General features: G+C 38.3%; 1 protein-coding gene across 3 annotated transcripts in view; it reads right to left on the bottom strand.

Annotated features, from left to right (window-relative positions):
- Positions 1 to 4176: 4176 nt before the first annotated feature.
- clint1a (clathrin interactor 1a) overlaps positions 4177 to 23964 on the bottom strand; it is a 170795-nt gene continuing 151007 nt past the window's right edge. For all 3 annotated transcript variants that reach the window (XM_043703977.1, XM_043703978.1, XM_043703979.1), the window contains 3 exons: positions 15433 to 15701; positions 13894 to 14104; positions 4177 to 5820 (listed from right to left, as the gene is read on the bottom strand). In XM_043703977.1, coding sequence (XP_043559912.1) covers positions 5453 to 5820; positions 13894 to 14104; positions 15433 to 15701 — 848 coding nt within the window. In that variant the 3' untranslated portion in view covers positions 4177 to 5452. The remainder of the gene's footprint in view (positions 5821 to 13893; positions 14105 to 15432; positions 15702 to 23964) is intronic.

The raw sequence follows: 23964 nt of genomic DNA, 5'->3' as shown, positions 1-23964 counted from the left end.
TATCCAGTGCCCTCCTTTTTTAAATGATGAGTGGGGATGCTAAGTGCAGACAGCTGCAATAGTGTCAGCTGTGAACTCATCTGCCATAGTCACCACCTTATCTACTATGAGGTGTGGTAATAGGACCCAGAGGGAAAATTCAAATCCTATTTCAGTAAATTTTGTAGCCTGTGGACTCACACCAGATTTTCACTAACAATACAACTGGATCCTGAATCTGTAACATGGAAGGGAATCTGCCCTCATTCCTAGCTATCTTAAGTGGCTTGAAAGTACAGATGGGCTGGGGAACAAATAGTAGCCAAGTATTTATTTATTCTTCTGAAGTGTTAACATGAATTAGAGCCCCTCGAGCCTACTCTAATAGGATCATGGCCAAAACCCCACATTCCAACCAGCACACTTTAGAAAGAATGTCAAGATTCCAGAATGGCCGCAGAATAGATTCACGAAAAAAGCTTCAGGACCGAGGGACTTCAGGTATGTCAAGAAGCTGTAACTTTCTTTGATCTGAAATCAATGGTACATTTTATTGAAGTGTTCAGTATAAATTTTAAAGGATACGTTTCACTGCGAGGAGGGTTATGAACCAGTGGAGTTAGTCATTATGACACAGGAGACTGTTCAATCCATTTAATTCATTGTGACTCTGTAGAGCAATCCATAGTCCAGATTTAAAATAATTAATAAAATAACTGTGGGAGATAAGGTCTTTTATTTTTAAATGTGACAAGTTATTAGAATGAAGAGGTTTGAAAGATTTATTGGAAGCAGATTTAGCAGTAATTATATAGAGAATGGTGAATAGAACTAATGGGCTAGAGTTTGAGAAGAAACGGGCCTGAGGGTCTGAGTGATCTAAACCATATGATTCTATGATCAAGATTGCTCACTTTAAGATATTCAAATATATAATTTTCATACCAATTATTACTAAGTGCATGATCCTAAAAGTGTACAAAATCACCAGTTTCTTCAGAACATTAACTGGCACCAATTCAGATGCAAACATCTGATTACCAGATAGATAAATCAAGGCAGAATAAATATATTTTCCTCGACATATGGGTTATAAGAGTGACATATCCATACTGAGCTGTTGCCTGTGCAGCCACCAGAAGTCTCAAGCATAGCATTAATATCTGAAATCATATTGCTATGCAAATCAAAACCTTAATGTACGAAGTATAGCTTTTAATAGCATTTCAGTGGTTCTTAATTTAAATGGAATATGACATTTCCCTCTTGATATTCGATTACTTATTTAACTAATTGGGTCATTCTTGCACTAATGTATCTCTGAAAGCATGTACCTTTCTGTAGCCTTTTGATGCCCAGACCTAGAACGTTGAGTTATGGAATGTCCTCATTTCTAGACTGGCCAATTCCTCAAACACAATGATAACATTCAACTCTGACACTGTTCTTAATATGTTGTCTGTAGGATTTTGAGATAGTGGTTATGTAAAATTTGCAGACTACATGTCAATTTAGCCAATGAAAACAAGGTGCTGTGTCACAGGTAGGAGCAGACAGAGGTTATGATAAATCTAAGTTTTGTCACAAGGATTCTGCACAGTTGCATGTTTTCCTATAACAGATTGGTTTCAAGCTGCACTCTGATATATGCCTACACGGACTTGCTGAAATAAGATGGGAATTAGATACTGAAGATACAGCCTTAGGTGATCAGCTGCAGGGGGAAATTAAAGACAGCGAGCCATCCTAAGGAGGGGAGGTCAGGTACTGAAAGGTGCTATAGCTCAAGGTTATATTGTGGATAGGAATGCTTGAGGGTATTATGTACCAGAGTAATGTAGCTTGGTTAATACCTTCAGAGGAGGAGAGTGTGGAAAAAAATGTTTACTGACTCAGTGCAAAAAAAAAACCCAGCAAAAGTAAATAATCTATTCAAAAAGTCTTCAACTGCTAATTCATGACTGATTTACATTGTCAGCCATTACTGGGGTTAACAGAGTTAACGAAGATATTTTTCTGATAGGTGAGAGATTATTAATGACCCTGCTTTGTTTTGAGCAGGTGCATGTTCATTAGGTTGCCAGCTGTAGGGGTACCAGATGGCAAATGTAACTAGTTCACTCCTCAGACAACATAACAGTCTCTCAGTATCATGCCCATTATAACATCCAATTTAAGAGCTGGTTGATTATCAAGTATTGTGCTGTATTGCAGGGATTTTTAAAATCCCATTTCTTACCCACAGTGGCCCAACTAATTGTCAAGTAGTAAAATGCAATGAACGTTGAGGTAATGTTTCTCCAGGCTAAAAATATCCAAAAAAAATTATGCAGTTTGCATTTCATAGAACAATATGAAGGACTTGTATCAGCAATGAGAGAGAAAAAGAAAATCAATAAATTGTACTACATTCTTCACATTCAGTTCTTGAACAAAAGGAACAGGCTGAGGACTGAGGACTGATGGAAGGAAGATAGCTTTACATCTTGAATAATAGATCTGCACTTTGAACATTGTCCAATTCAGAATAGCCTTGGATATTTTGCCAGATTCAATATTTTTGAATGTATTTCTTTCAGAATTTTACACTGATTTAAATACTGGGTTAAGATTTCACAGTTTGCTGGCACATTGACATGGTAGATGAGTGCTCGGGGGTATAAAACATTTTGTATAAGGTTTTTTTGATTAAACGATTTCCTGTCCATATCCCAGACAAATTCATTCTGCAATTCTCTTAAGTTTAATGCCCTATTTAGGAATGCTGTCCTTGAAGGTCTTAAACAGATCTTGAATAACGATCAGCATAGTGTGTAATTTAACAGAATTGAAAGCGAAAGGCCAAGGTTCTTTTGAGTAGCAATAGTAATAAAATAGACGTAGGTTGTGAGGGGAAGAGACAATCCAATGTTTGCCGTTACCTACAACAGGTACCTACAAGGCTCATGGTCGGATTGTAGTGGGCCTACCAGCCTCAGGTCTATTTCATAATGTTTCTTGGTTGATTTAAAAATATCTACAAGGGGTGCCTCATCACAATAATATTCCAATCTTGAACATAACTGGACCGCAAGAATGTTAGTTGGGAACACCAAAATGTTTACCCCTTAGACAAAAAGCAGGAGATAAAAACATTAGTACCTCAATCACAGTTTAGATTTTCAGTAATCTTGTATGTAAATTTCATGTTTGGATTCTGTTTACGTGAATGGCATTGTGCATTTATCTTAAAAGGGGAGAAATGACATCAGTTATAACAAGCCTGCTCATAGTATCAGGCAGAAATATTTTGTTAAATTACAATTAAATGAGGGAAAAAAAGAAATTGCATTTAAAAAGTTGATATGGAAACCTTAACAATGAGTTTTAGTACCAAAATGAAGTAGAAATGCAAGTCAACAGCTAAACCAAAAGTGAAGAGACTGTCCACATATTTGGGGTGCAAGAGATTGGTGAAATAATTTGATAGCTGCACTATTACGTTAGTCTGGTATGAGTGTCCTAAGGAAATGAAAATCACACTAGCAATTTGTAACATTTGTCAGAGCCCAAATCATAGCCTGTGCCTGTTCCGATGTTAATTTTGCTCATAGCAGCACATTTCATTGAAATTCATTAGAGAAACATTTATAGCTTGACCACGACTTTAATATTAAACCTGGGAGTGTAAAGATGACAACAAAAAAACTAACTCTTCCCTGAAATTCACTATGCATTAAACTATGAACTTTGCATCACTAATTTTTCAACCTATGAAATGTTATCACCTTATACAAGGAAATCATTTACGAGAATACACAAAAAAGTTTTAAAACTACTGAAGCGCACATTGATTATTTTGATGTAACTGAACATGAAAGCTTTTATTCTTTGATTCCAATTCAAACATAGTGAATTGTTGAATGATTAAAAAGTGCAGACTGCTAATTACATACTCTCATTTCTTATTTAGGAAACAAATCACTTTTCATTACACTTTACTTGAAACAGTCATTTATGCCTAATTATAAATGTTGTAAATGGGAGATTTGGCAAGGTTTAGAGTAGGTCAAGGCATCTTAGAGTGGTGAGAGCCTTTTGTTGGAAAAGGGACAAATACAAAGTCATTAAGACAATGAATTATTCAGTGCAAAATTTACTTCCACAATGATTTTTTAACCAAAGTCATAAAACAATGTCAGATAAAGGGCACAAAAGTTGGTTTTAATAACAGATTTTAATGAATAGTTTGCTGTAATACAGAACAGGTCATGAGTACAATTGAAACACATTTTTCCCCCTCTGGCTTGTTGCAAAGAAAATCACTAACAGGGCTTGACTGCAAATGTCTCTTAGTGAAGTTTCCATCCAACAAGCAGATAACATGGCTTTAACATTACAGAACACTGTCAGGATTCACCAGTCATCAAGGCAAAAAATGTTCAAAAACCAGAAATGACAGCATACATATTTTTGGAAGAAATGGAAATCTTTTCACCCGCACAACCTTCAAAATCAGAGTAAGTTTAGCATGAATGCTTATTTCTGAAGAGAGCAGAGGAATGTCTTGAATATTGCACACAGACAGTTTGTTCAGCTTGGGGGAGGAAAGAAGAAGAGGCCATACCTGACCATGTATGGTGGTTTGCATGTACAAAATATTCAGATTAAGGTAACTGGTGACCTGTCCATTCACAGATGAGATACCCTTCCCTTTACCTCAAATCACAAAGCCCCACTGCTGACCAGGGAAAAAAAGCTGATATTTGCATTTCAGCAGACTAAAGATATTAAAAGAATGAGAAAATTGAGGGAAAGAATAAAAGCTACAATTACTACCATTTATTATTAATAATAAAGACATTTTCATGATAAGATTTCTCTATTGAAACTGGAATATGTCAAACTATTTACATTCCAGTAATCGGGTTTTTTTTGGTACCTTGAAGTCCTTTTAATAGTCTTGCATTCATTTGTTAGATAAAGGATTATATACACAAACTGATTATCACATTGCTGGAGACTGATTGTGTCCAGGTAAAGAGGTAAAGAACCAACAAAATTTTTAATGATTATATTCTGGATTTTAATTATTTTCTTGGGATTCTGACTTAAAGGCCATTACAATAGGTACAAAAATTATTTTTGATATGAAGTGTTTCTCCCAACCCATGTAATCCTCCCTGTCCTGTGATTTCAGTAAGAGTTAAAATTTATCAATATTTAAAAAGGCTTTCAGGTGTATCTCACAAACAAGATGCCAATGTAAAGGATTTTACTTGAAGAACCTCTGTTAGGAAACAGACATACACATTCAATAGCACAGATCTTGCCAATTACCAGATCGCTCCTCAATACAAAATATGCCATATTCTTCACAAAACTTGTTCTTATAGCTATAAAAATTTAAGACAACCTATCTTCATGTGTTTCAAGTACTATTTTGTGCAGCCTTCACACCTTCATCTAAATTAATGGAGTCTTTCCAGCCTTCTCATTTACTAAAGTTGGCAAAATTGACAAAGGCATCTTGCTTGGATTGCACCATTGCAGGTGTCATGTTAGCATTGAGACCCATGGCAGGAACACCCATCCCCATGGAACCTGTTATGGCCATGCCAGTTGGAGCCATTCCCATGTTCATTCCCATCATTCCTTGGTTCATCACACTATTCTGAGGCATGCCCATAGGATTCATCCCTATGGCATTAGTCCCCATCATGTTTGGCATCCCCATGCCAACTGGCACACTGCCAGTCAAAGATGTTGTTCCTGGAAGTCGTGGAGGCACCATGCTGGTTGGTGAGTTAATGGACACGGCTGAGAAGCTTTGAGCCACAAGGTTCACTGGTTGCTGTGTGCCTGCAAAGGAGAAAATAATGTAAGTTGAATATTTTTCCCCCTTTTAAAACCCTTCCTATATTTTGCTGCATCTCTGCCTCCACGTGTCTACATAATGTCATAGAAAAAACATCAGCATCACATTCTTGAGGTTGTGGTCAGATATTGATGGTGGGGTATTTCGGAGTGGTAATACCATTGATCATCAACTAGCATGTACATAGTGTAGGTTTTATTTGCTACTTATTAGCACAAACCTGGATGTTATCCAGATCCATTGCAAGATGACAGAAATTGCTTTGGTTTCTGAGGAGCTGTGATTGGTCTTACAATTATCAATGAACATCCTACTTCTGGTTTTAAAATAGAGGCATAACTGGGCTCAGAGCACTGCCTGGAGAAACCCTTGCACCATACTACTATCTGTTTCATCGCTTTGACAAATGGGTAGTAAACACAACCTTTACAGAATATTCAATATGTTCAGAACAAATTGTAATTCACAGACATGCCCAGATTTGATGAAAATGGTGATTCTAGAAAACATGGAATGATACCTGAATATGACAAATTATCTTTGGAATGACATGTCATATTGACTTTTGGTGTTGAACTAAAAGATCATTAAAGCACTAGGAATGGCGAGAAAAATGGTCAATTTAGTTTCATAGGAATATTAGTGCTTATGATATCTCTAGATTGTTTTGAACTTTTACTCCCAGGACCATGGATTAAAAGATTCCAACTGCTATACTCTGGCTGCTGCAGTAGAAACTCTGAACAGGTTACAACGAGCGCGCTATACTAATCAAAGATAGATAGTGCTTACTAAACGAGAGAGAGAATTGGGAACAAAATGTTACCAATTTATCATCTTCAATTCCTGGATTCAAGAATTATGGACATGACACTCGACATGATCTGGAAAACAATGGACCTCATCCTTTCAATTTCCACCTAGATCACTTTGAATTTATATGTCCTTAAAATTGGACAGAGGGAAACATCAAAAATTGTTTTAATCTCTGCTCAAATCCTGTCTGTTGAATCAGTGTTGGAAGGCAGGTATAAGACGACCAAAGCATGTTGATGTAATGTAGTTCTAATTTTAAAGCTGCATGGTCATTATTTTAGTTATATTGTATATTACATCCAAATATGAAATGATAATTGCTTATGTAAATGTGTCCCTTTGAAATTGTCATTTATGGTCAGTGGTTAAACTGCAACAGCTCCATGATGACTGTAAATTAGTATGAAGTTTACATAGGCAATTTCCATTGTAAACTTGCAAGCAACAGTTTACTAGGAATGTAAACAAAGATAAGGTTTTGAATACAGATAATCAATTACAAATAGAAATAAACTAATCAAAATTTAAATCAACAAATAGAATGCTTTAACCAACTAGTTTGTCTTCTCCTGCCAGAATTCTTTCCTCCTTCCTAGTGGCAGTGGTTCTTAGCTGACTACATACACCAGCATTGCCTGCCTTTAAATCAGAGTACTTACTGAAGTGGCTTAATTCAAATCCATACAATTACACACGAGCAGACTATGCATGGATTTAATTACAACTAAGCTGAAATAAAGTCTGCATATATGTGCTCCCAGTGGATCTGCTCATTCTCAATTCCCAGAGATGTAACCTTACCAGATTCTTCTTTCATCCCAGATATCTGGGTTTTTGTGACAACTGTGGCACCCTCTAAAAACCAATCATGTTGAAACTGGCTAACTCAACATCAGTTAAAACTGAAGCCCATGATCTTCCCAGTTTGCAGCTCTAATGCTGGACACCATGCCTTAATCAGTCTGCGGATGGAACCTTAATAATTATTTTGATTGTATGCATAAGCCTCCCCCTTTCAACTGAATTCCCCAATGCTAAATTCATGGATGAAAATAGAGTTTTCTTCCATAGTAAGCATCTGAATTATTCTTGGAGCAATTAATGCCCCTGGATAACTGAAATAAAAAGGGTAAGTTTAATTATTTTACATCCAATTGCTAATTAACATCCAGGCAAGTCTATCTCTTTAAATCGGTGAATTCCCTCTACTTCCTTGATCCCCAAGGATACCACCTCAATGGGAACCCCATTGACTGAGCAGATTCAGTTCAAGCAGCACTTAAAAGCATGGCCAGTGGGAACAAGAGAATCTTAAATAATCTTTTAGTAGGGATTCAGGAATCTTCCTACTCAGTGATCTGAAACCATATTGTAAGAATATTAGCTCCCTGTTTGAACTGAAGCTGACACTGCTCATAATTGAGAATGAATCCCAGCACTTGAACTGTTGGCTTCAGGGCTGTGAAGACAGATCATACACACATAGCTGCGAGGAATCAATCTTCCTGGTACAGATATCTATGAAACTGCATGCTGCAAACTCACTTTGCTTTTCAGTAGCAAAACTTTTGCAAACAGTTTAGAACTTTTCATCCAACCCACAAAGCAACAGCTCTATAATCCGGACAAATGTGTATACACACTTATAATTGTATTTACAGCACAGAAACAGGCCACTTGGCCCAGTTGGGTATTGCCACAGTTTACACTTCAAACAAGCTTCCTCCCACCTTTTTTTAAAATTCTCAGAACAAGTTAAAGTCCTTCCTCTCTCATACAGTTATATCACCTCAGCCATTTTATGTGGTAGTCTTAATTGTAGTTTAATTTGGAAAAGATCTAAAAGGCATCAAGCTGTGGCTCAGTGGTTAGCAATGCTGCCTCTCAGTGCTAAGAACCTACGCTGGATTCCAGTCTCGGGTGATGTGGAGTTTGCACATTCTTCCTGTGCCTGTATGGGTTCCTGCTGGGTGCTCCGGTTTCCTCACATAGCCCAAAGATATGCAGGTTAGGTGGACTGGCCATGCTAAATTGTGTGGTGTCCAGGCATGTGCAGGTTAGGTTAACCTTGGTAATTGTGGGATTACGGGGATAGTGTAGGGATCTGGTTGTGATGGCCTTAGGATTGGTGCAGACTTGATGGGTCCCATAGCGTCCCTTCCACACTTTAGGGATTCTATGATTCTAATTCGTAATAGATCCACATCTAGACGGAATGAGATATAAATAAGGGATGGACACTTTCAGCTAGACGACTGCCACTTTTCCAAAGGATTACAGTCAAATCCAACATTTGTATTCAGTGCCCCATTAGTTGTGTGCAATAACTGAACTCCTAATCGGCTTATCAAACTCCTTTACTGAAGTAATTTTCTCTTTCTAACTACTTCCTGTTGAATTTTCTTTTAAATTCCCTATAGGACTTATTAGTGACTTGTATATATGACCTGTATTTTGGACACTCAATCACAGGAAATATTGCCTCTGTGATTATGATATTGAATCCTCACAGCTTAGATATTTGAAATTTTATCAAGTTACTCGTTTCATTGCTCAAAGGAGTTTCTCCACTGCAGCTGATATCTGTATCATGATGGTGATGAGCAGGTCACTGTTTATATTTAAGGAGTGAAGGAGGGAATACTTTGATAGCTCTGCGGCCCAAATACCTCAACACTTTCACAAATGTTCATAAACTGCTGCAATACAATTCCAAGGGCAAAACAGGTTACATGCATGGAGATGATGTTTCCTCTGATTGCAAATCTAGAATCAGGGGTCTCAGTCTCAGGATATGGGGTAGGCCATTCAGGACTGAGATTAGGAAACATTTCATCATTCAGAGGATGGTCAACCTGTGGAGGCCAGATCACTGAGTAGTTTCAAGAATTATATTAATATTTTTTTAAATATTGAAGGCATCAAGGACTATGGAGAGAAAGTGAGAACATGGTGGACTTTTTCCCCCAAATAATTGAGAGAATAAAAACTTTAGTGATACTGCTCTAAGTTATATTATGCAATATTCCTAATCATATTTATGTTTTATTTCAACTATTTTCAAGGTAGGATATCCCAAAAATGTCTGGTGCTGACTAGCCCACGAGTTGATTCAGCCAAGCCATCCCAGAGATGGAACTTGTATGTTGAAGGGGAGCCTTACTAAACTGTGGTTGTTTCCTCAGCACCCCAGCTAAGACATAAATTTTGCATTAGTGGAATGGGGACGGCATAATACGGAGGAGGAAATAAGTGCCTGAAAATTTAAACACACAGCACCCAAATCCACCAACACCAGACAATCGCAAATCACTAACTGCATTAAAGAGCAAGCACTAACTTTCTGACCTTGAGGGGCCAGAACAACAAAACAATACCAGCAGTATCTCTCACTTACGTTCTGGAAAATACTTATATTCCAAGAGTGGAAATACTAACAGTTTCAAGTTCCCTTGTCAATGGGTTTGTAACGGTGTTGTAAACATAGAGAGCAGCTCTTGTTCCCTGATTAAAGCAATTATTTCAAACAATTCATTATCCCCCTTAGGTACTGGCAGCTCTGGAGACCAATTCAGAACCAAGCATTTGTGCCACTAGATTAACAACACATCACTGTAATGCTGACAAAACAATTCTGTGTTCTCAGGTTTTAAGAGGATTTAGTGAAAGAGGAGGAGGATTTCTTCAGGCCAATCAGCATTTAGCTTTCTACATGCACTGTGATGAGAGAGGTTTTTAAATTGACATATTTATTTGGCACCTTTCAAGTAATAGAAAGACTAGGCTCTTCAGAGGCAGTATGAAACAAAACTTAATACTGAGCCACAAAGTGGTGTTGGAGCAGATGACCAGAAATTTGGTCAAAGAGGTAAAATTTTAAGGAGTGCCCTGAATGAGAAAGAGGGGTAAAGAAGCAAATGGAGATAACTGTAGCTCTCAGGAGGCCAGAATTAGGAGGTTAGATATCTCAGAAGGTTGGAGACTAAGTCAGACTATAAGTAGGATTTAAAAACAAGAATTTTGAAAACTGAACTGTTTAATTGGGAGCCTGTTTGTATCAGTTAACACAGGAGGCTGAGTGAATGTCATTTGGCAAGATATTTGGATGACCTCAAGTTTACACTGAGCAGCAAATGGGAGACTAGCCAGGAATAGCTTAGAATATTCAAGAAAAGAAAGAATGGATGGGAGATGGACAATGTCAGAAATAGAAATAGGCTTTCATAGTTAGTGTTGGATGTGATTCACCTCTGGATCAAATGACATCAATATTGCAAACAGCTTCAACAGTTGCTGCAATTTCAAGAGTAGGGGAAAATAAGAGAAGGGAAAGAGAGGGGGAGAGAAAATCATTGGTGACTGAGTGAGATTTACATAAAGGACTGAAAATAATGTCTTTCCACAGTTCACTAAATTATATGGGGTGCAAAAGAAGGGCCTGTGCCCGAAACGTCGAATCTCCTGTTCCCTGGATGCTGCCTGACCTGCTGTGCTGTTCCAGCAATAAAGTTTCAACTTTGATCTCCAGCATCTGCAGACCTCACTTTCTCCTGCAAAAGAAGCACTATATACAATTTAATAATTGTTATAATTAGAGCCCAATTGGGATCCCTACACATTAGGTTTCTGTTTTTGCATTTTTAGAAATAATTAATTTATCTACTTACGAAAACCAAAAAAAAAATCAGGACACAATTTGCATCACCTCTGGCAAGCCAAACTTCAATTGTGTTTACCCAGTAGCTGACACCAACATCTTAATTCAAAAATGTCTCAAATCACTTCACAGAACAAATTATTTTTAAGGTACAGTATCTGCATTGTGGACAGCACATTGACAGAATCCATAGATGCTGCCAAACCTGCTCAGTTTCTCCAGCAATTTTTGTTTTTTTTTGTTTCAGTGACAGAACAGTTTAGCTTTTATAGATAACAACACCATGTTAATCTAAGAAACAAGTCCAAGCAGCCAAGTCCATCCAGTTAACAAGGCAACCCTGTGCAATGTTTTCCCACTTGCAAACTGTTCCAACTCCAGAAAGCAGCAAATAAACGTAGTAAACATGGACAATTCAGCAAACACACTGCAGAATTCCTTTCCAGTTTCTCATGGCAATTAAACAAAGTTCATGGGGTCCATAGTGACCCAATACTACTTGCGATCATAGCTAACTAGCATGTTGCCCTCCATAGCCAGATGTTTCTGTTTTCTGCAATTTGTCAAGATCCTTTCACACCATAGTCCATTATTTGCCATTACTCCCTGACAAATACTTTGATATGGGTTGACTTTCTGTGGTAGTTTGTCGGTGTAAATGGAGTCCAGAGATGGAAGATTGGCTCCCATTCCACAAAGACCCTTTGCACCCTGGTAATGATCTCCAACCTCTCCCGTTAGGCAGAAAAACACAGATGCGTGAACACACGCTCGTAAACAAAGCTTTTCACTGCTCTTCGGTACATGTGACAGTAAATAAATACAGAATATGCAAGATTTCATACATAAGTGGCATTTCCTTCCATGATATGACCCATCAAGCTTGATTTCCAATGAGCAACGTGGACTGTACCTGTAGATTTTAATGTTTCACATCTGGTACAGAATTCCTTCAAGTGGCACAGCTACATTGAGATCCTTGTCATAATATTGATTGTGTGAAATGATATGCGACTTTCTAAACAAGTGCTCTGGAACCATACCAGAGATAATGGAAAATGCAACTTTCAACTTGAAACAAGTTAAAGTCACACAACATCAGATTATAGTCCAACAGGTTTATTTGAAATCACCAGCTTTCGGACTGCTGCTCCTTCACCTGGCCTCACTTCACCCGACAAAGGACCAGTGCTCCGAAAGCTTGTGATTTCAAAGAAACTTGTTGGACTATAAACTGGTGCTGTGCGACATCTGACTTTGCCCACCTCAGTCCAACACTGGCACCTCCACATCATGAAACACGTCAGACAGGGAAGAAAAAAGGGAACTGTTTGAATGTCACTTCATTTACTATGATGAGGTGTTACTGTATCACACTGGCAGAAGAAATGATTCGGAGATGCCGGTGTTGAACTGGGGTGTACAAACTTAAAAATCACACAACACCAGGTTATAGTCCAACAGGTTTAATTGGAAGCACACTAGCTTTCGGAGCGACGCTCCTTCATCACAATCACCTGATGAAGGAGCATCGCTCCGAAAGCTAGTGTGCTTCCAATTAAACCTGTTGGACTATAACCTGGTGTTGTGTGATTTTTAACTTAGCAGAAGAAAGCCTTCAACTGCAATGAAAAACTGGCAGTGTGGTAAATCTCCCCTACCAAACAACTATAAACATGGACCCAACAACAAATATGAGGGAATAGTGTGGGATTAAATAAGAGGGCAGAGTCTGTTGAAATCAAACAGCTTAATTATCAACTTTAAAAGGTGCAATAATAAGATTAAAGAGAATATGCAATATAAACTAAGTGCCAATTCTAAAAGGTAGTGCAAAAACAGAGAGACAGTTGTATGTATACAAAGCTTTCAAAATAGGTGAAGTCAAGAAGGGTTTTATAACAAGTATGTTGGAGTTTTGGTTTTATGAAACAGAGGTAGAAGGTACAAAAGCAAAAAAATATTGCTAAAACATTTAAAAACATTGGTTAGCCCTCAGTTGAAGCAATGTTCTCAATTCTGGGCACCACACTAGGGATGTTAAGGCCTTAGGAGGTGAAACAGAAGATTTACTAGCATGGTTCAAGGGATAAAGGATTGCAGTTAAACTGAGAGACTGCAAAACATGGTAGCATTCTTTGAGTAGAGAAAGTTAAAAGGAGACTGAATGGAAGTTTTAAAAGTCAAAGGGTTTTGGTTGGTTCCCACGCTGGAGGATCATTGTCAAGAGGACATGATTTTGATGATTGTCAATAGGATCAGAGCTAACATGATACACACTTCATGAAGTGTGGTAACCTGGAATGCCTTGGCTGAAAATGTTTTCAAAGGAGATTTTACAGCAACTTTCAAAGGGAAAGAGATAAATATTTGAAAGAAAAATATGCTGCTCTGGGGGACAGAGTATGATCTATGGGATTAACTGGATAGACCTACTTCAAGCGCAACAGTTAACTATGTCTTAACATTACAACAGTAACTATAACATTGGTTAGAAAATGGCTAAAGAAAGCAGACATTGTGAGGAGTGTGACATAAATGTAAGCCATTCCTTCTTTGCTTCCATCATTCTAAGTGTATTTACCTTGTTGCTGCATCATGGTGTTAAGTGATGGTTGCTGGGGCTTGGGAGGTTGCATGCCAGGTGTCAGAAAGTCTAGACTGATGTTAACACTTGGGTCTGACCAAGTTGAAGGCAAGGATGGCTTGGCTGCTTTCTGGTTGTCTTGCATATTCTGTGTAGGTACAGCACCAGCAGTAGGCCTTGACAAAGGTGTGGACAACATCGGCAAAGGCTAAAAGAGAAACAGCAGTTTGTTAATTAAGACAATATATTCAAAACTAGATGACACTGGAATTTTCTTCCCGTTTTCCCTTCTCACTTTCTTCCCCTAGGTCCATCATCTCTGTTTCAAGGTAATGAACCATACAGATGATGTTAATTTCGGATATGGATTCAGTGAAGAAGTGATCTAGCAGTTTTGCTGCTTCAATTAACCTCAGCAGGATCCCACTTCTCAAAATGTCCAGAGACATGTGCCTGATCAGATTTGTGCACAGATTCTGACCAAGAACAATTTTCTTCTGGTTCCAAGGTGTCCACTGTCAAATCATTTGCTGACACTCATTGCATAAGCACATGATAACTGATGGTGGTACAAGGCAAGCAGCCTATATGAAAGGAGGAGAAAGAAAAAGAAAACAAGCTAGGTATTGTCAAATAGACAAAAGTGAAATTTAATGGTTACATCTATTATTAAAGCCTTCACAGTGAGACATTAGATTATAGGATGTGGTTTCACGTCTTCTAATTGGCCTTTGGAACATTTTCCATAGAACTGTTCACTTTCCTTCTTCATTCACAAAATGCTTCTCTTGCCTTTAGTAACCTAACTTTTCCACTAAGGATCTACATGGGATATTCATCTACATTAATATATTGAGAAAATTATGCATTAGTACCCAGTACTAAATAGCTATTTTTCAAACATTACAATGAGCAAAGAACCGTTTTAATTCTATGTATTTTATAGTATTTCATGCATAACTTTATTAATCACTAAAAGGCATCTTAGAACTGTCATGTTGTTTCTAATATTGTACAACATTTGCAGGGCTGAATGGGAATCTATCAACAATCAAATGCTGTATTAATGCTGCATACGATCACTACACACCTGAGCTGATAAGTGCTTGAGCAACCCACTATATTCATGATTGCTTATTCACAAATTCCAGTGCTTCAGCATGAGTCAGTATACAACAAGATGCTCTTTACCCATAAATCTAACGCTGCTAAACGTACCATCTTATGTGTCATTAAGTGTCCTGATACAAAATATTCTCTTCCGCAGATTACTCGCTTTCAGCATGTGTTTTCACTTGACATTGCTCCTTTATTTTTCCTGGTCTTCTAAATATCTGAAATTTCTCACAACTCAAACTTAACAAGCTGAAAATTGTAATTCTCCAGAATCCAAATGACAGCACTTCAAGCAGAGATGCAGCTAACACACTCCTGAGCTAAAGTCTGTAATATTTCATATTCAACAAAAATCAGGTTTGGACATTTGAGCTCTAATCTATACACATTACAAACTCCTGGTCACAAACTCACACTCACCTGGGATCTGGATAAGGACATACTGGTACCAGTGTTAGAAATGGTGTTGGAAGCTGACATAGCAAAGTTCATGCTCTGGGATGAGGTCATGGTCGACTGAAAACCAGGCATTAGATCAAACAGATCGGTGGCAGGTACAGCAGCAGGAGCTTGGACAGGCTGCATAGTGTTGTAGAGGTCCCCTCCACTTGACATGACAGGCTGGTTGGATTGGGCTTGACTGAAGGTACTCCAGTCACCAAAATCAGAATTCCCACTTGTTGGTGTGCCTGCGAGCAAATGGATGATAATGAACGGAATGAGCAGTAACCATGAACCTGAAGCAAAGCAGATCCGATATACTCAGCTCCTATTCACGAGATTACATCTTATAGGACTGTGTCTTCTCCACTTGCATATTTTCAACTTCAGCATGATGTCAACACAACAACACTATTAAATCACATATAAGCCACATTTAGAAAAGTTTTACACTGGGGTTACAATTTACAAAGTTATTTTCCCCTCCCACAAATTTGGGGTGTAACAAGTAACTGGAAAAGCTCTCCATTTCAAAAGACAATAATTTCTATTTGCTGTCTAATTTGATGCAAGAAACAGAGAGAACACAGTTATATTTTCTTGATTTGTCAATAAAAGGGTCAAGTTCCTCGCTGACCTGTTGACCAGTCACTGTAATAGTGAGCAAATGTTACACTTGCCAGAAATATTATTATTCAGAGACATTAAAATAGAAGTCCATCTACTCTTGAAGAAATTAAAAATCTCATGTCAATATATAATGAGGAGTGAGCCCTTGCCATGTCCTAGCATTTCTTTCTCAACCAAGAACTGATGATGACTAGTCATCCATGTCTTTTCTGTTTGACGGTAATTGCTTTGCAAAACATAGCTGCCAAGCTGCCCCTATAACAATAGTTACAATGACAATAATTTACTGTACAGACAAAGTGGGCAGAAATACTACAGTCATGTTAGTGGTGCTATCTAATTACATATTCTAATTAACAGAGTACAGAGAACAGGAGGAAAAACTGACAAGAAAATATTCAATGTTGTTCATGTAAAATTGTATTTTGAGTGGGCTGGGATTAACATAATAATGACAAGTATCGGTGCTGTGTCCGCTACTTTTCATCATTTATATAAATGATTTGAATACGTACATAGGAGGTATAATTTGCAGATGACAACAAAATTGGAGGTGTAGTGGACAATAAAAAAAGGTTACCTCAGATTACAACGGGACCTTGATCAGATGGGCCAATGGGCTGAGAAGTGGCAGATGGAGTTTAAATTAGATAAATGCGAGGTGCTGTATTTTGGAAAAGCAAATCAAAGCAGAACTTATAAACTTAATGCAAGGTCTGGGGGGGGGGGGGGGGGGGGGTGGTTGCTGAACAAAGATCTTGCAGTGCAGGTTCACAGCTCCTTGAAAGTGGAGTCACAGGTAGATAGGATAGTGAAGGCGGCGTTTGGTATGCTTTCCTTTATTGGTCAGAGAATTAAGTATAGGAGCTGGGAGGTCAAGTTGCGGCTGTACAGGACATTGGTTAGGCCACTTTTGAATAGCGTGTACAATTCTGGTCTCCTTCCTATTGGAAGGATGTTGTGAAACTTGAAACAGTTCAGAAAAGATTTACAAGAATGTTGCCAGGGTTCAAAGATTTGAGCTATAGGGAGACGCTGCTTTCCCTGGAACATTGAAAGCTGGGTAGTGACCTTATAGAGGTTTATAAAATCATGAGGGGCATGGATAGGATAAATAGACTCCCTGGGGTTGGGGAGTCCAAAACTGGAGGCGTAGTTTTAGGGTGGGGGGGGGGGGGGGAAGGAGAGGAAGGAGGAGGAAGAAGGAGGAGGAGGAAGAACGAGGAGGAAGGAGGAGATATAAAAAGGGACCTACGGGACAACGTTTTCACGCAGTGTGTGGTACGTGTATGGAATGAGCTACCAGAGGATGTGGTGGAGGCTGGTACAATTGCAACATTTAAAAGCCATCTGGATGGGTATATGAATAGGAAGGGTTTACAGGGATATGGGCAAAGTACACGCAAATGGGACTAGATTAGATTGGGATATCTGGTCAGCATTGACGAGTTGGGGACGAAAGGGTCTGTTTCCATGCTGCACATCTCTATGACTATGACACAAACTGTCCCTATTAATATTATTACACAAGGCACTTAATGTCTCTGCAACAGCAATAAACAGAACAAGTTGGCCCGGAGGGTTTGATTTACATACAACTCCCAGGGTTCATTAAGACAGTCAGCAAAGTAGCAAATTGACACATCCAATTTCAAATAAATACAACTTACGTTTAAATAAGTTGTATCTTTTGTTAGTCATTTTGCTTTCGATCCCAAGACCTTGCCATCATGAAACAGCAGATTAAACTACTGTTCAATAAACAGCTGCAGAAAGGGCACACCTTAGCTTTAGCTAAATGGGTGAATAGTTAAGGGGACAGACAGTAAATTAATCAAAACTGAAAAACAGCATCTGCTATCCATCATAATTTCCTGGTGGTGTATTTCAGATGAATCTGAATCCCTACAATTCTCTCACCATTTCTTTCATTTATAAAAATGAATCAGACATACCTTTACAGTTGTAACCAAACAGTAAATGTCAATCTGAACTGTTGGATTATTCAAGTGAATTTCCCAGCAGACGGACATCATCCAGTCTTCACCAAATGACCATTCATGCACACCTTTATTGAATATCAGTATGATCAACCATTAAAAGCCTGGATTGTCATCTTATTCTCCCTAATCCAGGAGCATTTCAGCCAACTTTAACACGACTTGAGTAAGCATAATCAAGAATAGGATCTTTCCAGAAGGGCTGGGTGCCACAACCAGAGGTGCCATTGTTCAGATCAGTATCAGGAAAGTCTCAAACAAGAGGTCAGAGTAGGCAGGAAAACTAGGGAATAAAATGATCCCAACAGTAGGGAAATGGATCCACAAGCATCTTCATATAAAAGTAAATATTTGAATTATTCCATTAAAACACGAAATAAAGTGGAACCTCTTCTGAACTCAAGTTATCCACCACAATTAATGGGCGGCATGATGGCTCAATGGTTAGCACTGCTGCCTCTCAGTGCCATGGACCTGGTTTTGATTCCTGCCTTAAATGACTGTCTGTGTGGAGTTTGCACATTCTCCAGTGTCTGCGTAGGTTTCTCCTGGGTGCTCCAGTTTCCTCCCACAGACCAAATATGTACAGGTTAGGTGAAATGGCCGTGCTAAATTGCCCATAGTATTCAGGGATGTGTAGGTTAGTCAGGGGGAATGGGTTTGGGTAGGTTACTCTTTGCAGGGTCAGTGTGGACTTGTTGGGCTGAAGGGCCAGTTTCAACACTGTAGGGATTCTATATTAAAAAAAAATTCTATTTCGAAGGAGGCAGCCTCAACTAAAAAATGCCATTACCCATAACACCATCTTGTCCTGTGCCTGGCGCTGTACAACTCTTCCAGGAATAAAATGTGAGGATTCTTTGATGAATACAAGGTGAGTTACTCGGTTCAGAATTCCCAGCATTTGACATGCATGTCCAGCTGCAGAACTTATATAGCTAGTCCAGTTCAGTTCCCAGTAACAATCTGAATGTTGATAGAGGGGGATTCAGCAATGGTAATGCCACTAATTGTAAATGGTCAAAAGTTGCATTGTTTCTTATTGGCGATGTTCATTACCTGCCTGCCACTTGTGTGCCCAAGCATGGTGAAGTGCTCTATGTCATTCTGCTTTAAACATGGACTGCTTCAGTATCTAAGAAGTTGCAACTGGTGCTGAACAATGACAGGAAGGTAGGTAATTGGTGAAGCAGCTGAAGATTGTTGAGCCTGGGGGGATACTACCCTGAGGAACCGGAGGCTCCTGTGGTAGTGTCACTATCTCCTAACCAGAGGTCCTACTCCAGAGGGGTCATAACATTTCTAAAATAAATCGATTTAAGTATCGAGGAACAGATTTTTATGTAACAGTGGTAATGTCACAACCTGTGAGCTAGGAGGCCCAGGTTCAAGGACCACCAGCTTTTGTTTCTATGTGGCAAATAGTTAGGGTATGGTGTAGACTGTCTGTAAGCGTGGCAGAGGGTTTCAAGAGGGTATTGTTTCTATTGAAGTAATCATCCAAAATGCAGGTTTCTAGTAAAATGCAGCAGATTGACATCATTTCAAAACTTACGGAAAGCTGAAACAGAATCTGAGTTGCCTCCTCCTGCATCAACAATTCGGTGAACTATTTAATATGGGGCTGAAAACATACAGAATTACTTCCTTGTCTTTATATTTCAGATCTACTGCATTTGGCTCAAACTGCATAATGAATAAACTTGAGTTGCTAATGTTTCCAAGATTTGAAAGCATTGATAATAACAAAGAACAACATGGTTTGTTTTGTGAATAAGCATAGAGTGCAACTCCCTGTACTAGGAGCCTGTTCAACATGATTCATCTGTGTTGTAACATGCTGTCAATGTACCCCTGATACTCTTTCTTATTAGGTCTTGGGATCTGTGTGACAGAGCTTATTGCCCTGATGCTATTAAGAATTACCATGTGAAGCTGGAGTCACATGTCGGCTGGACTATATGATAGAAGGTTCCCTTCCCTGAATGGCACTTGTGAAGTAGCTGGATTTTTACAACAATCAGCCTCCTTCATGCCAATTTTATTGAATGCTAGCTAACTGAACTTCCAATCTCTTGGCAGGACTATAATCAGATATGCCTGTGACAAATTTATATCTATTGCTGACTCTTCAAAAAGAGCCAATCGCCTTTTCCACTTCAAAGCCTTCAGAATTTTAAAAAAAACAACCTTAGTTATCCAAATTTCGGATAATCCTCACAAGATCTAAATGTCCCGAAAAACATTATTAGTTATCCAGACAGTTATCAGAACGCTCAGTTATCTAAACAAAATACTCCCTATCCGTCTCATTCGGATAATCGAGGTTGTTCTGTACTTGTGTAAAAATCAAACTTATCTATGATCCAGTGGAAAAACAGTGTCTCAATACTGAGATATGTGATAATGCTTTAGAGGGTGACAAGCGCACAGAAGTTATTCTGGGTGGGGGACTTCATTTCTCATCATGAGGCATGACTTGGTATCACCATTACTTACTGGGCACTTTTAGATTTCCAGGCAATTGACACATAGGCCTACACATCTGGACTTCTACAAGGACCCAACAAATCTTCAGTTGTCCATCCATTCACTAAATCTAAGGGACCAAAAAATTTGACCCATTCAATTTCCTTCAACCTGACAGTTTTCCGCATTCGATCATGACCCAGAACACAAGAATTGTGATGCCCTTTTACAGCTAGCTCAAGTAAGATTGTCTAACAGTATGTGGACTCAGCTGGAGACTCATTGCTCTACAGTGCTCAGAAATAAGCATTACCTTCACTCATTTGGCAGGGCGGAGGAAGGAAGAAAGATGTGCACAGGAGAAAAATAAGATCAGATATTCCTTTTTCACAACGATAATGAAACTACAGTTATCAAGTGTCCTCATTTCACTGGGTTGAGACTCTCAACTCCAACTAGTAAAAAATAAGTCAGTTTTGAGTTGCCTTTGCTTATATTAATTTAGAAGCTGTACTGCAATGGTAATAGCCCCTTCGGAAATCGTTTCTCAAAGAAGATTAATCATTGCTGAACAATTTCAGTCCCTTTAGAAATCATTTTTCAAATTTGATTAATCCTTTTATAACACTTACAGTCCCTCTAGAAATAACATTCAACCCAGATTAATCATTTTTGAATGGTTATGAGACCTTAAAAGCATTTAGGTTATATAAACCTATTACAGGTATCTGCGTCAAGTAGCATTTAAAAGTATGTACATATAACTGGATAAAATGAGCACATGTAAATCAACTTCCTGAGTACTAATTATATATTCTAAATACTCTCAGAACTGGACTCTTAATAAGTACTGACAAGCACAGTATGCAAGAGTATTCATGAATTTCTAAATCCACTTTCATCCATGTTCAAATTGATGGGGAGTGCAGGAGGTGGTTGTTACACACTATCCCTTGATTCCCCTCCCTATTAATGTGAACATCAACCAAACCACCCTAAAAATACTGTGATAGGGTTATTATTTGACAATGTATTTAGAGATATGGGTAACCAGTCAAAAGTAGGACTTATCACTTCTAAATGGTGCTAGGTACATTAATCTTTTAGTGTATGCTGCCAGGCACAGCTCAGCTGGGTTATACACAGAGTTACTACTTTGAAGTGAGATGCAGGACTATAATCTAATGTTGCAGAAAGAATTGGAAGTCTTATCATTTTGGTATCTATATTCATTGTGATCTTTCGTAAGTACAAATGATGCATCACAATGCTTTGAATATTCAAGCAGTCAAACTTTGACCTTTTCGCATTTGTGCTCCTACTTGCAGTTTGTGGAACAGTAATGTGAAATAGGTTTATACAGGTGGGGACAATTTGGATATGACACAAGTAAACCAATTAAGTTCCAGCTGGGATCAGAATGAGGTAGTGTGTAGTAGTTAACTTCATAAGCAAAAATCAAAATTCTTCAGATTAATTTTTATTTGTGTGTTCAAGAAAGTAGTCAGGTTAAAAAAGAATATTTAAAATGTACAAATGTGTTCAGATGCTGATGCAGCAGACAGTTCCTGTGAAAATGCAATGCAGCTGAGCTAGCATTAACCCAGAGGACTTATTTCAAAACGGAACGCAAGGATGATCCCGTACCACATCAAGACAGACAAAATAAGGGGGTTTAGTCAAAGATAGGAATGAATCACAGGATTCAGAGAGGAGATAGATGGCACTGGGGAAAATAGGGATTGGTGAGACCAGGCTAACAGATACTTTGCCATTATGGAATATATGAAAAATATGACGTTTGTCTAAAAAGACTATTTTGGAATTCTAATGAGATATGCGCAGAAATATCTGATGAATCCTCACCGAGTTAAGGAGTGTTACATTGGGGTAGACTCTCCCAATGTTGGCTCCATAAACGATTGTGGACTTCTACCCCAAGACCCCTGAGATTATTTTGTAAAATAATTTATCACAACACCCATTTTCCATCAGATTTGTGATGAAATTAAAATTTTAAACAAATTAGGGCAAATCTCAATGAATGCAGCAATAGTAAAGAGAAATGCATGATGGTAATTTTTCAGAAGATGCTATTACTTTCCAGAATAACTCCAACAGCAAAAATGATACCAGAAGTTATTTCCTGCATACAGCAACAGACATGTAAAGCAATTCAACGAAGTGATTCCTGATTCAATCCCTTTTGATAAGATAACCTGGTAACAGCCCAAACATATGACAATTGGCTTTTGTGCGCATAGCATGATCACAAAAATCAAGGCGGACACTCATGTGCAGTACTGAGGGAGCAAAGCAGTCAGAGCATCATCCTTCATATGAGACATGAAACCCAGGCCCCATCTGTTCGCTTGGTTGGGCGTTTAGGATACCACGTCACTACTTTGATGAATTAGTGAGTTTTCAGTGTCTGAATCAATATTGACCAAAATCAGAGAAAAAAAGATTACTTTGTCATTATCACATTGCTGTCAACCGAATTTACTGAGTGAAAATCAGCTGCTGTATTTCCTACAGTAACTACACTTCACAATACACTTTATTGGCTGTCATGAGCTTTAAAATGTTCAGTGATCGTGAAAGTGCTCTGCAGATACAAGTCGCTTTTCTTTTAATGCCCATAAATTTAGGTAGAGGAAAATTCAGATCAGCTTCACCATCATTGTCCTGTGACTACTGTTGGACATTCAGATTCAAAGGGAAAAACACCTGCTTGGATCAAACGCAAGAAGGGATTTTAGTGCTCACCCAAAGAATCATAGCCCTGGAAGAATCAGTAGCTAGAGGAGAGGGAAAATACCTGGAGAAAGTTGGAAAAATATGGAATCTATGATAGAAAATGCATGGACAAACATACTCTCTTACTGATCCAAATACAATTCAATACTTTCCGAAAATACCTAACAGAAATAGCATCACTTACTTAGCAGAAAGCAAATGCTGTCCAGTTGAAAATACTCTCCTTCAGGTCAGATGATAAATTGCGGCAATGCTTTTTTTTTGTGGGTGTATAAATTTCTAAATTCTGCATGTCAGTCTAACATTCCTCTCTTAACCGATATCAGTAAATGAGGTTAATGCAGTGAATGTTGTTGTTTGTGGAACTTTGTTACATGCAAAATGCTGTCACACTTTTGAATTTAATTGTGGGGGCTAATTTACTATATTTGAATCTTTGGTGTATGTGCTGAAAGCTTTCATAATGTGTTATATCAATGCTTCAAAACTTTCACACCAAAAACTGGCTGAAATATTCACTGCAAAACTGAAATAAATATTTGTTAAGGATCTGGCTCAGGGTGCTTGTGTTGCACAACAGACATCAGCACAGATGAAGCTTGTTTGTTGACAGGTCATTCTTATACATTAAAAAGCATTTGGACTAGCAGCA

The sequence above is a fragment of the Chiloscyllium plagiosum genome, chromosome 14, assembly GCF_004010195.1.
Source record: "Chiloscyllium plagiosum isolate BGI_BamShark_2017 chromosome 14, ASM401019v2, whole genome shotgun sequence".
NCBI lineage: Eukaryota > Metazoa > Chordata > Chondrichthyes > Orectolobiformes > Hemiscylliidae > Chiloscyllium > Chiloscyllium plagiosum.
The sequence above is the reverse complement of the archived record's forward strand: the minus strand, read 5'-3'. Positions and strand labels throughout refer to the sequence as shown.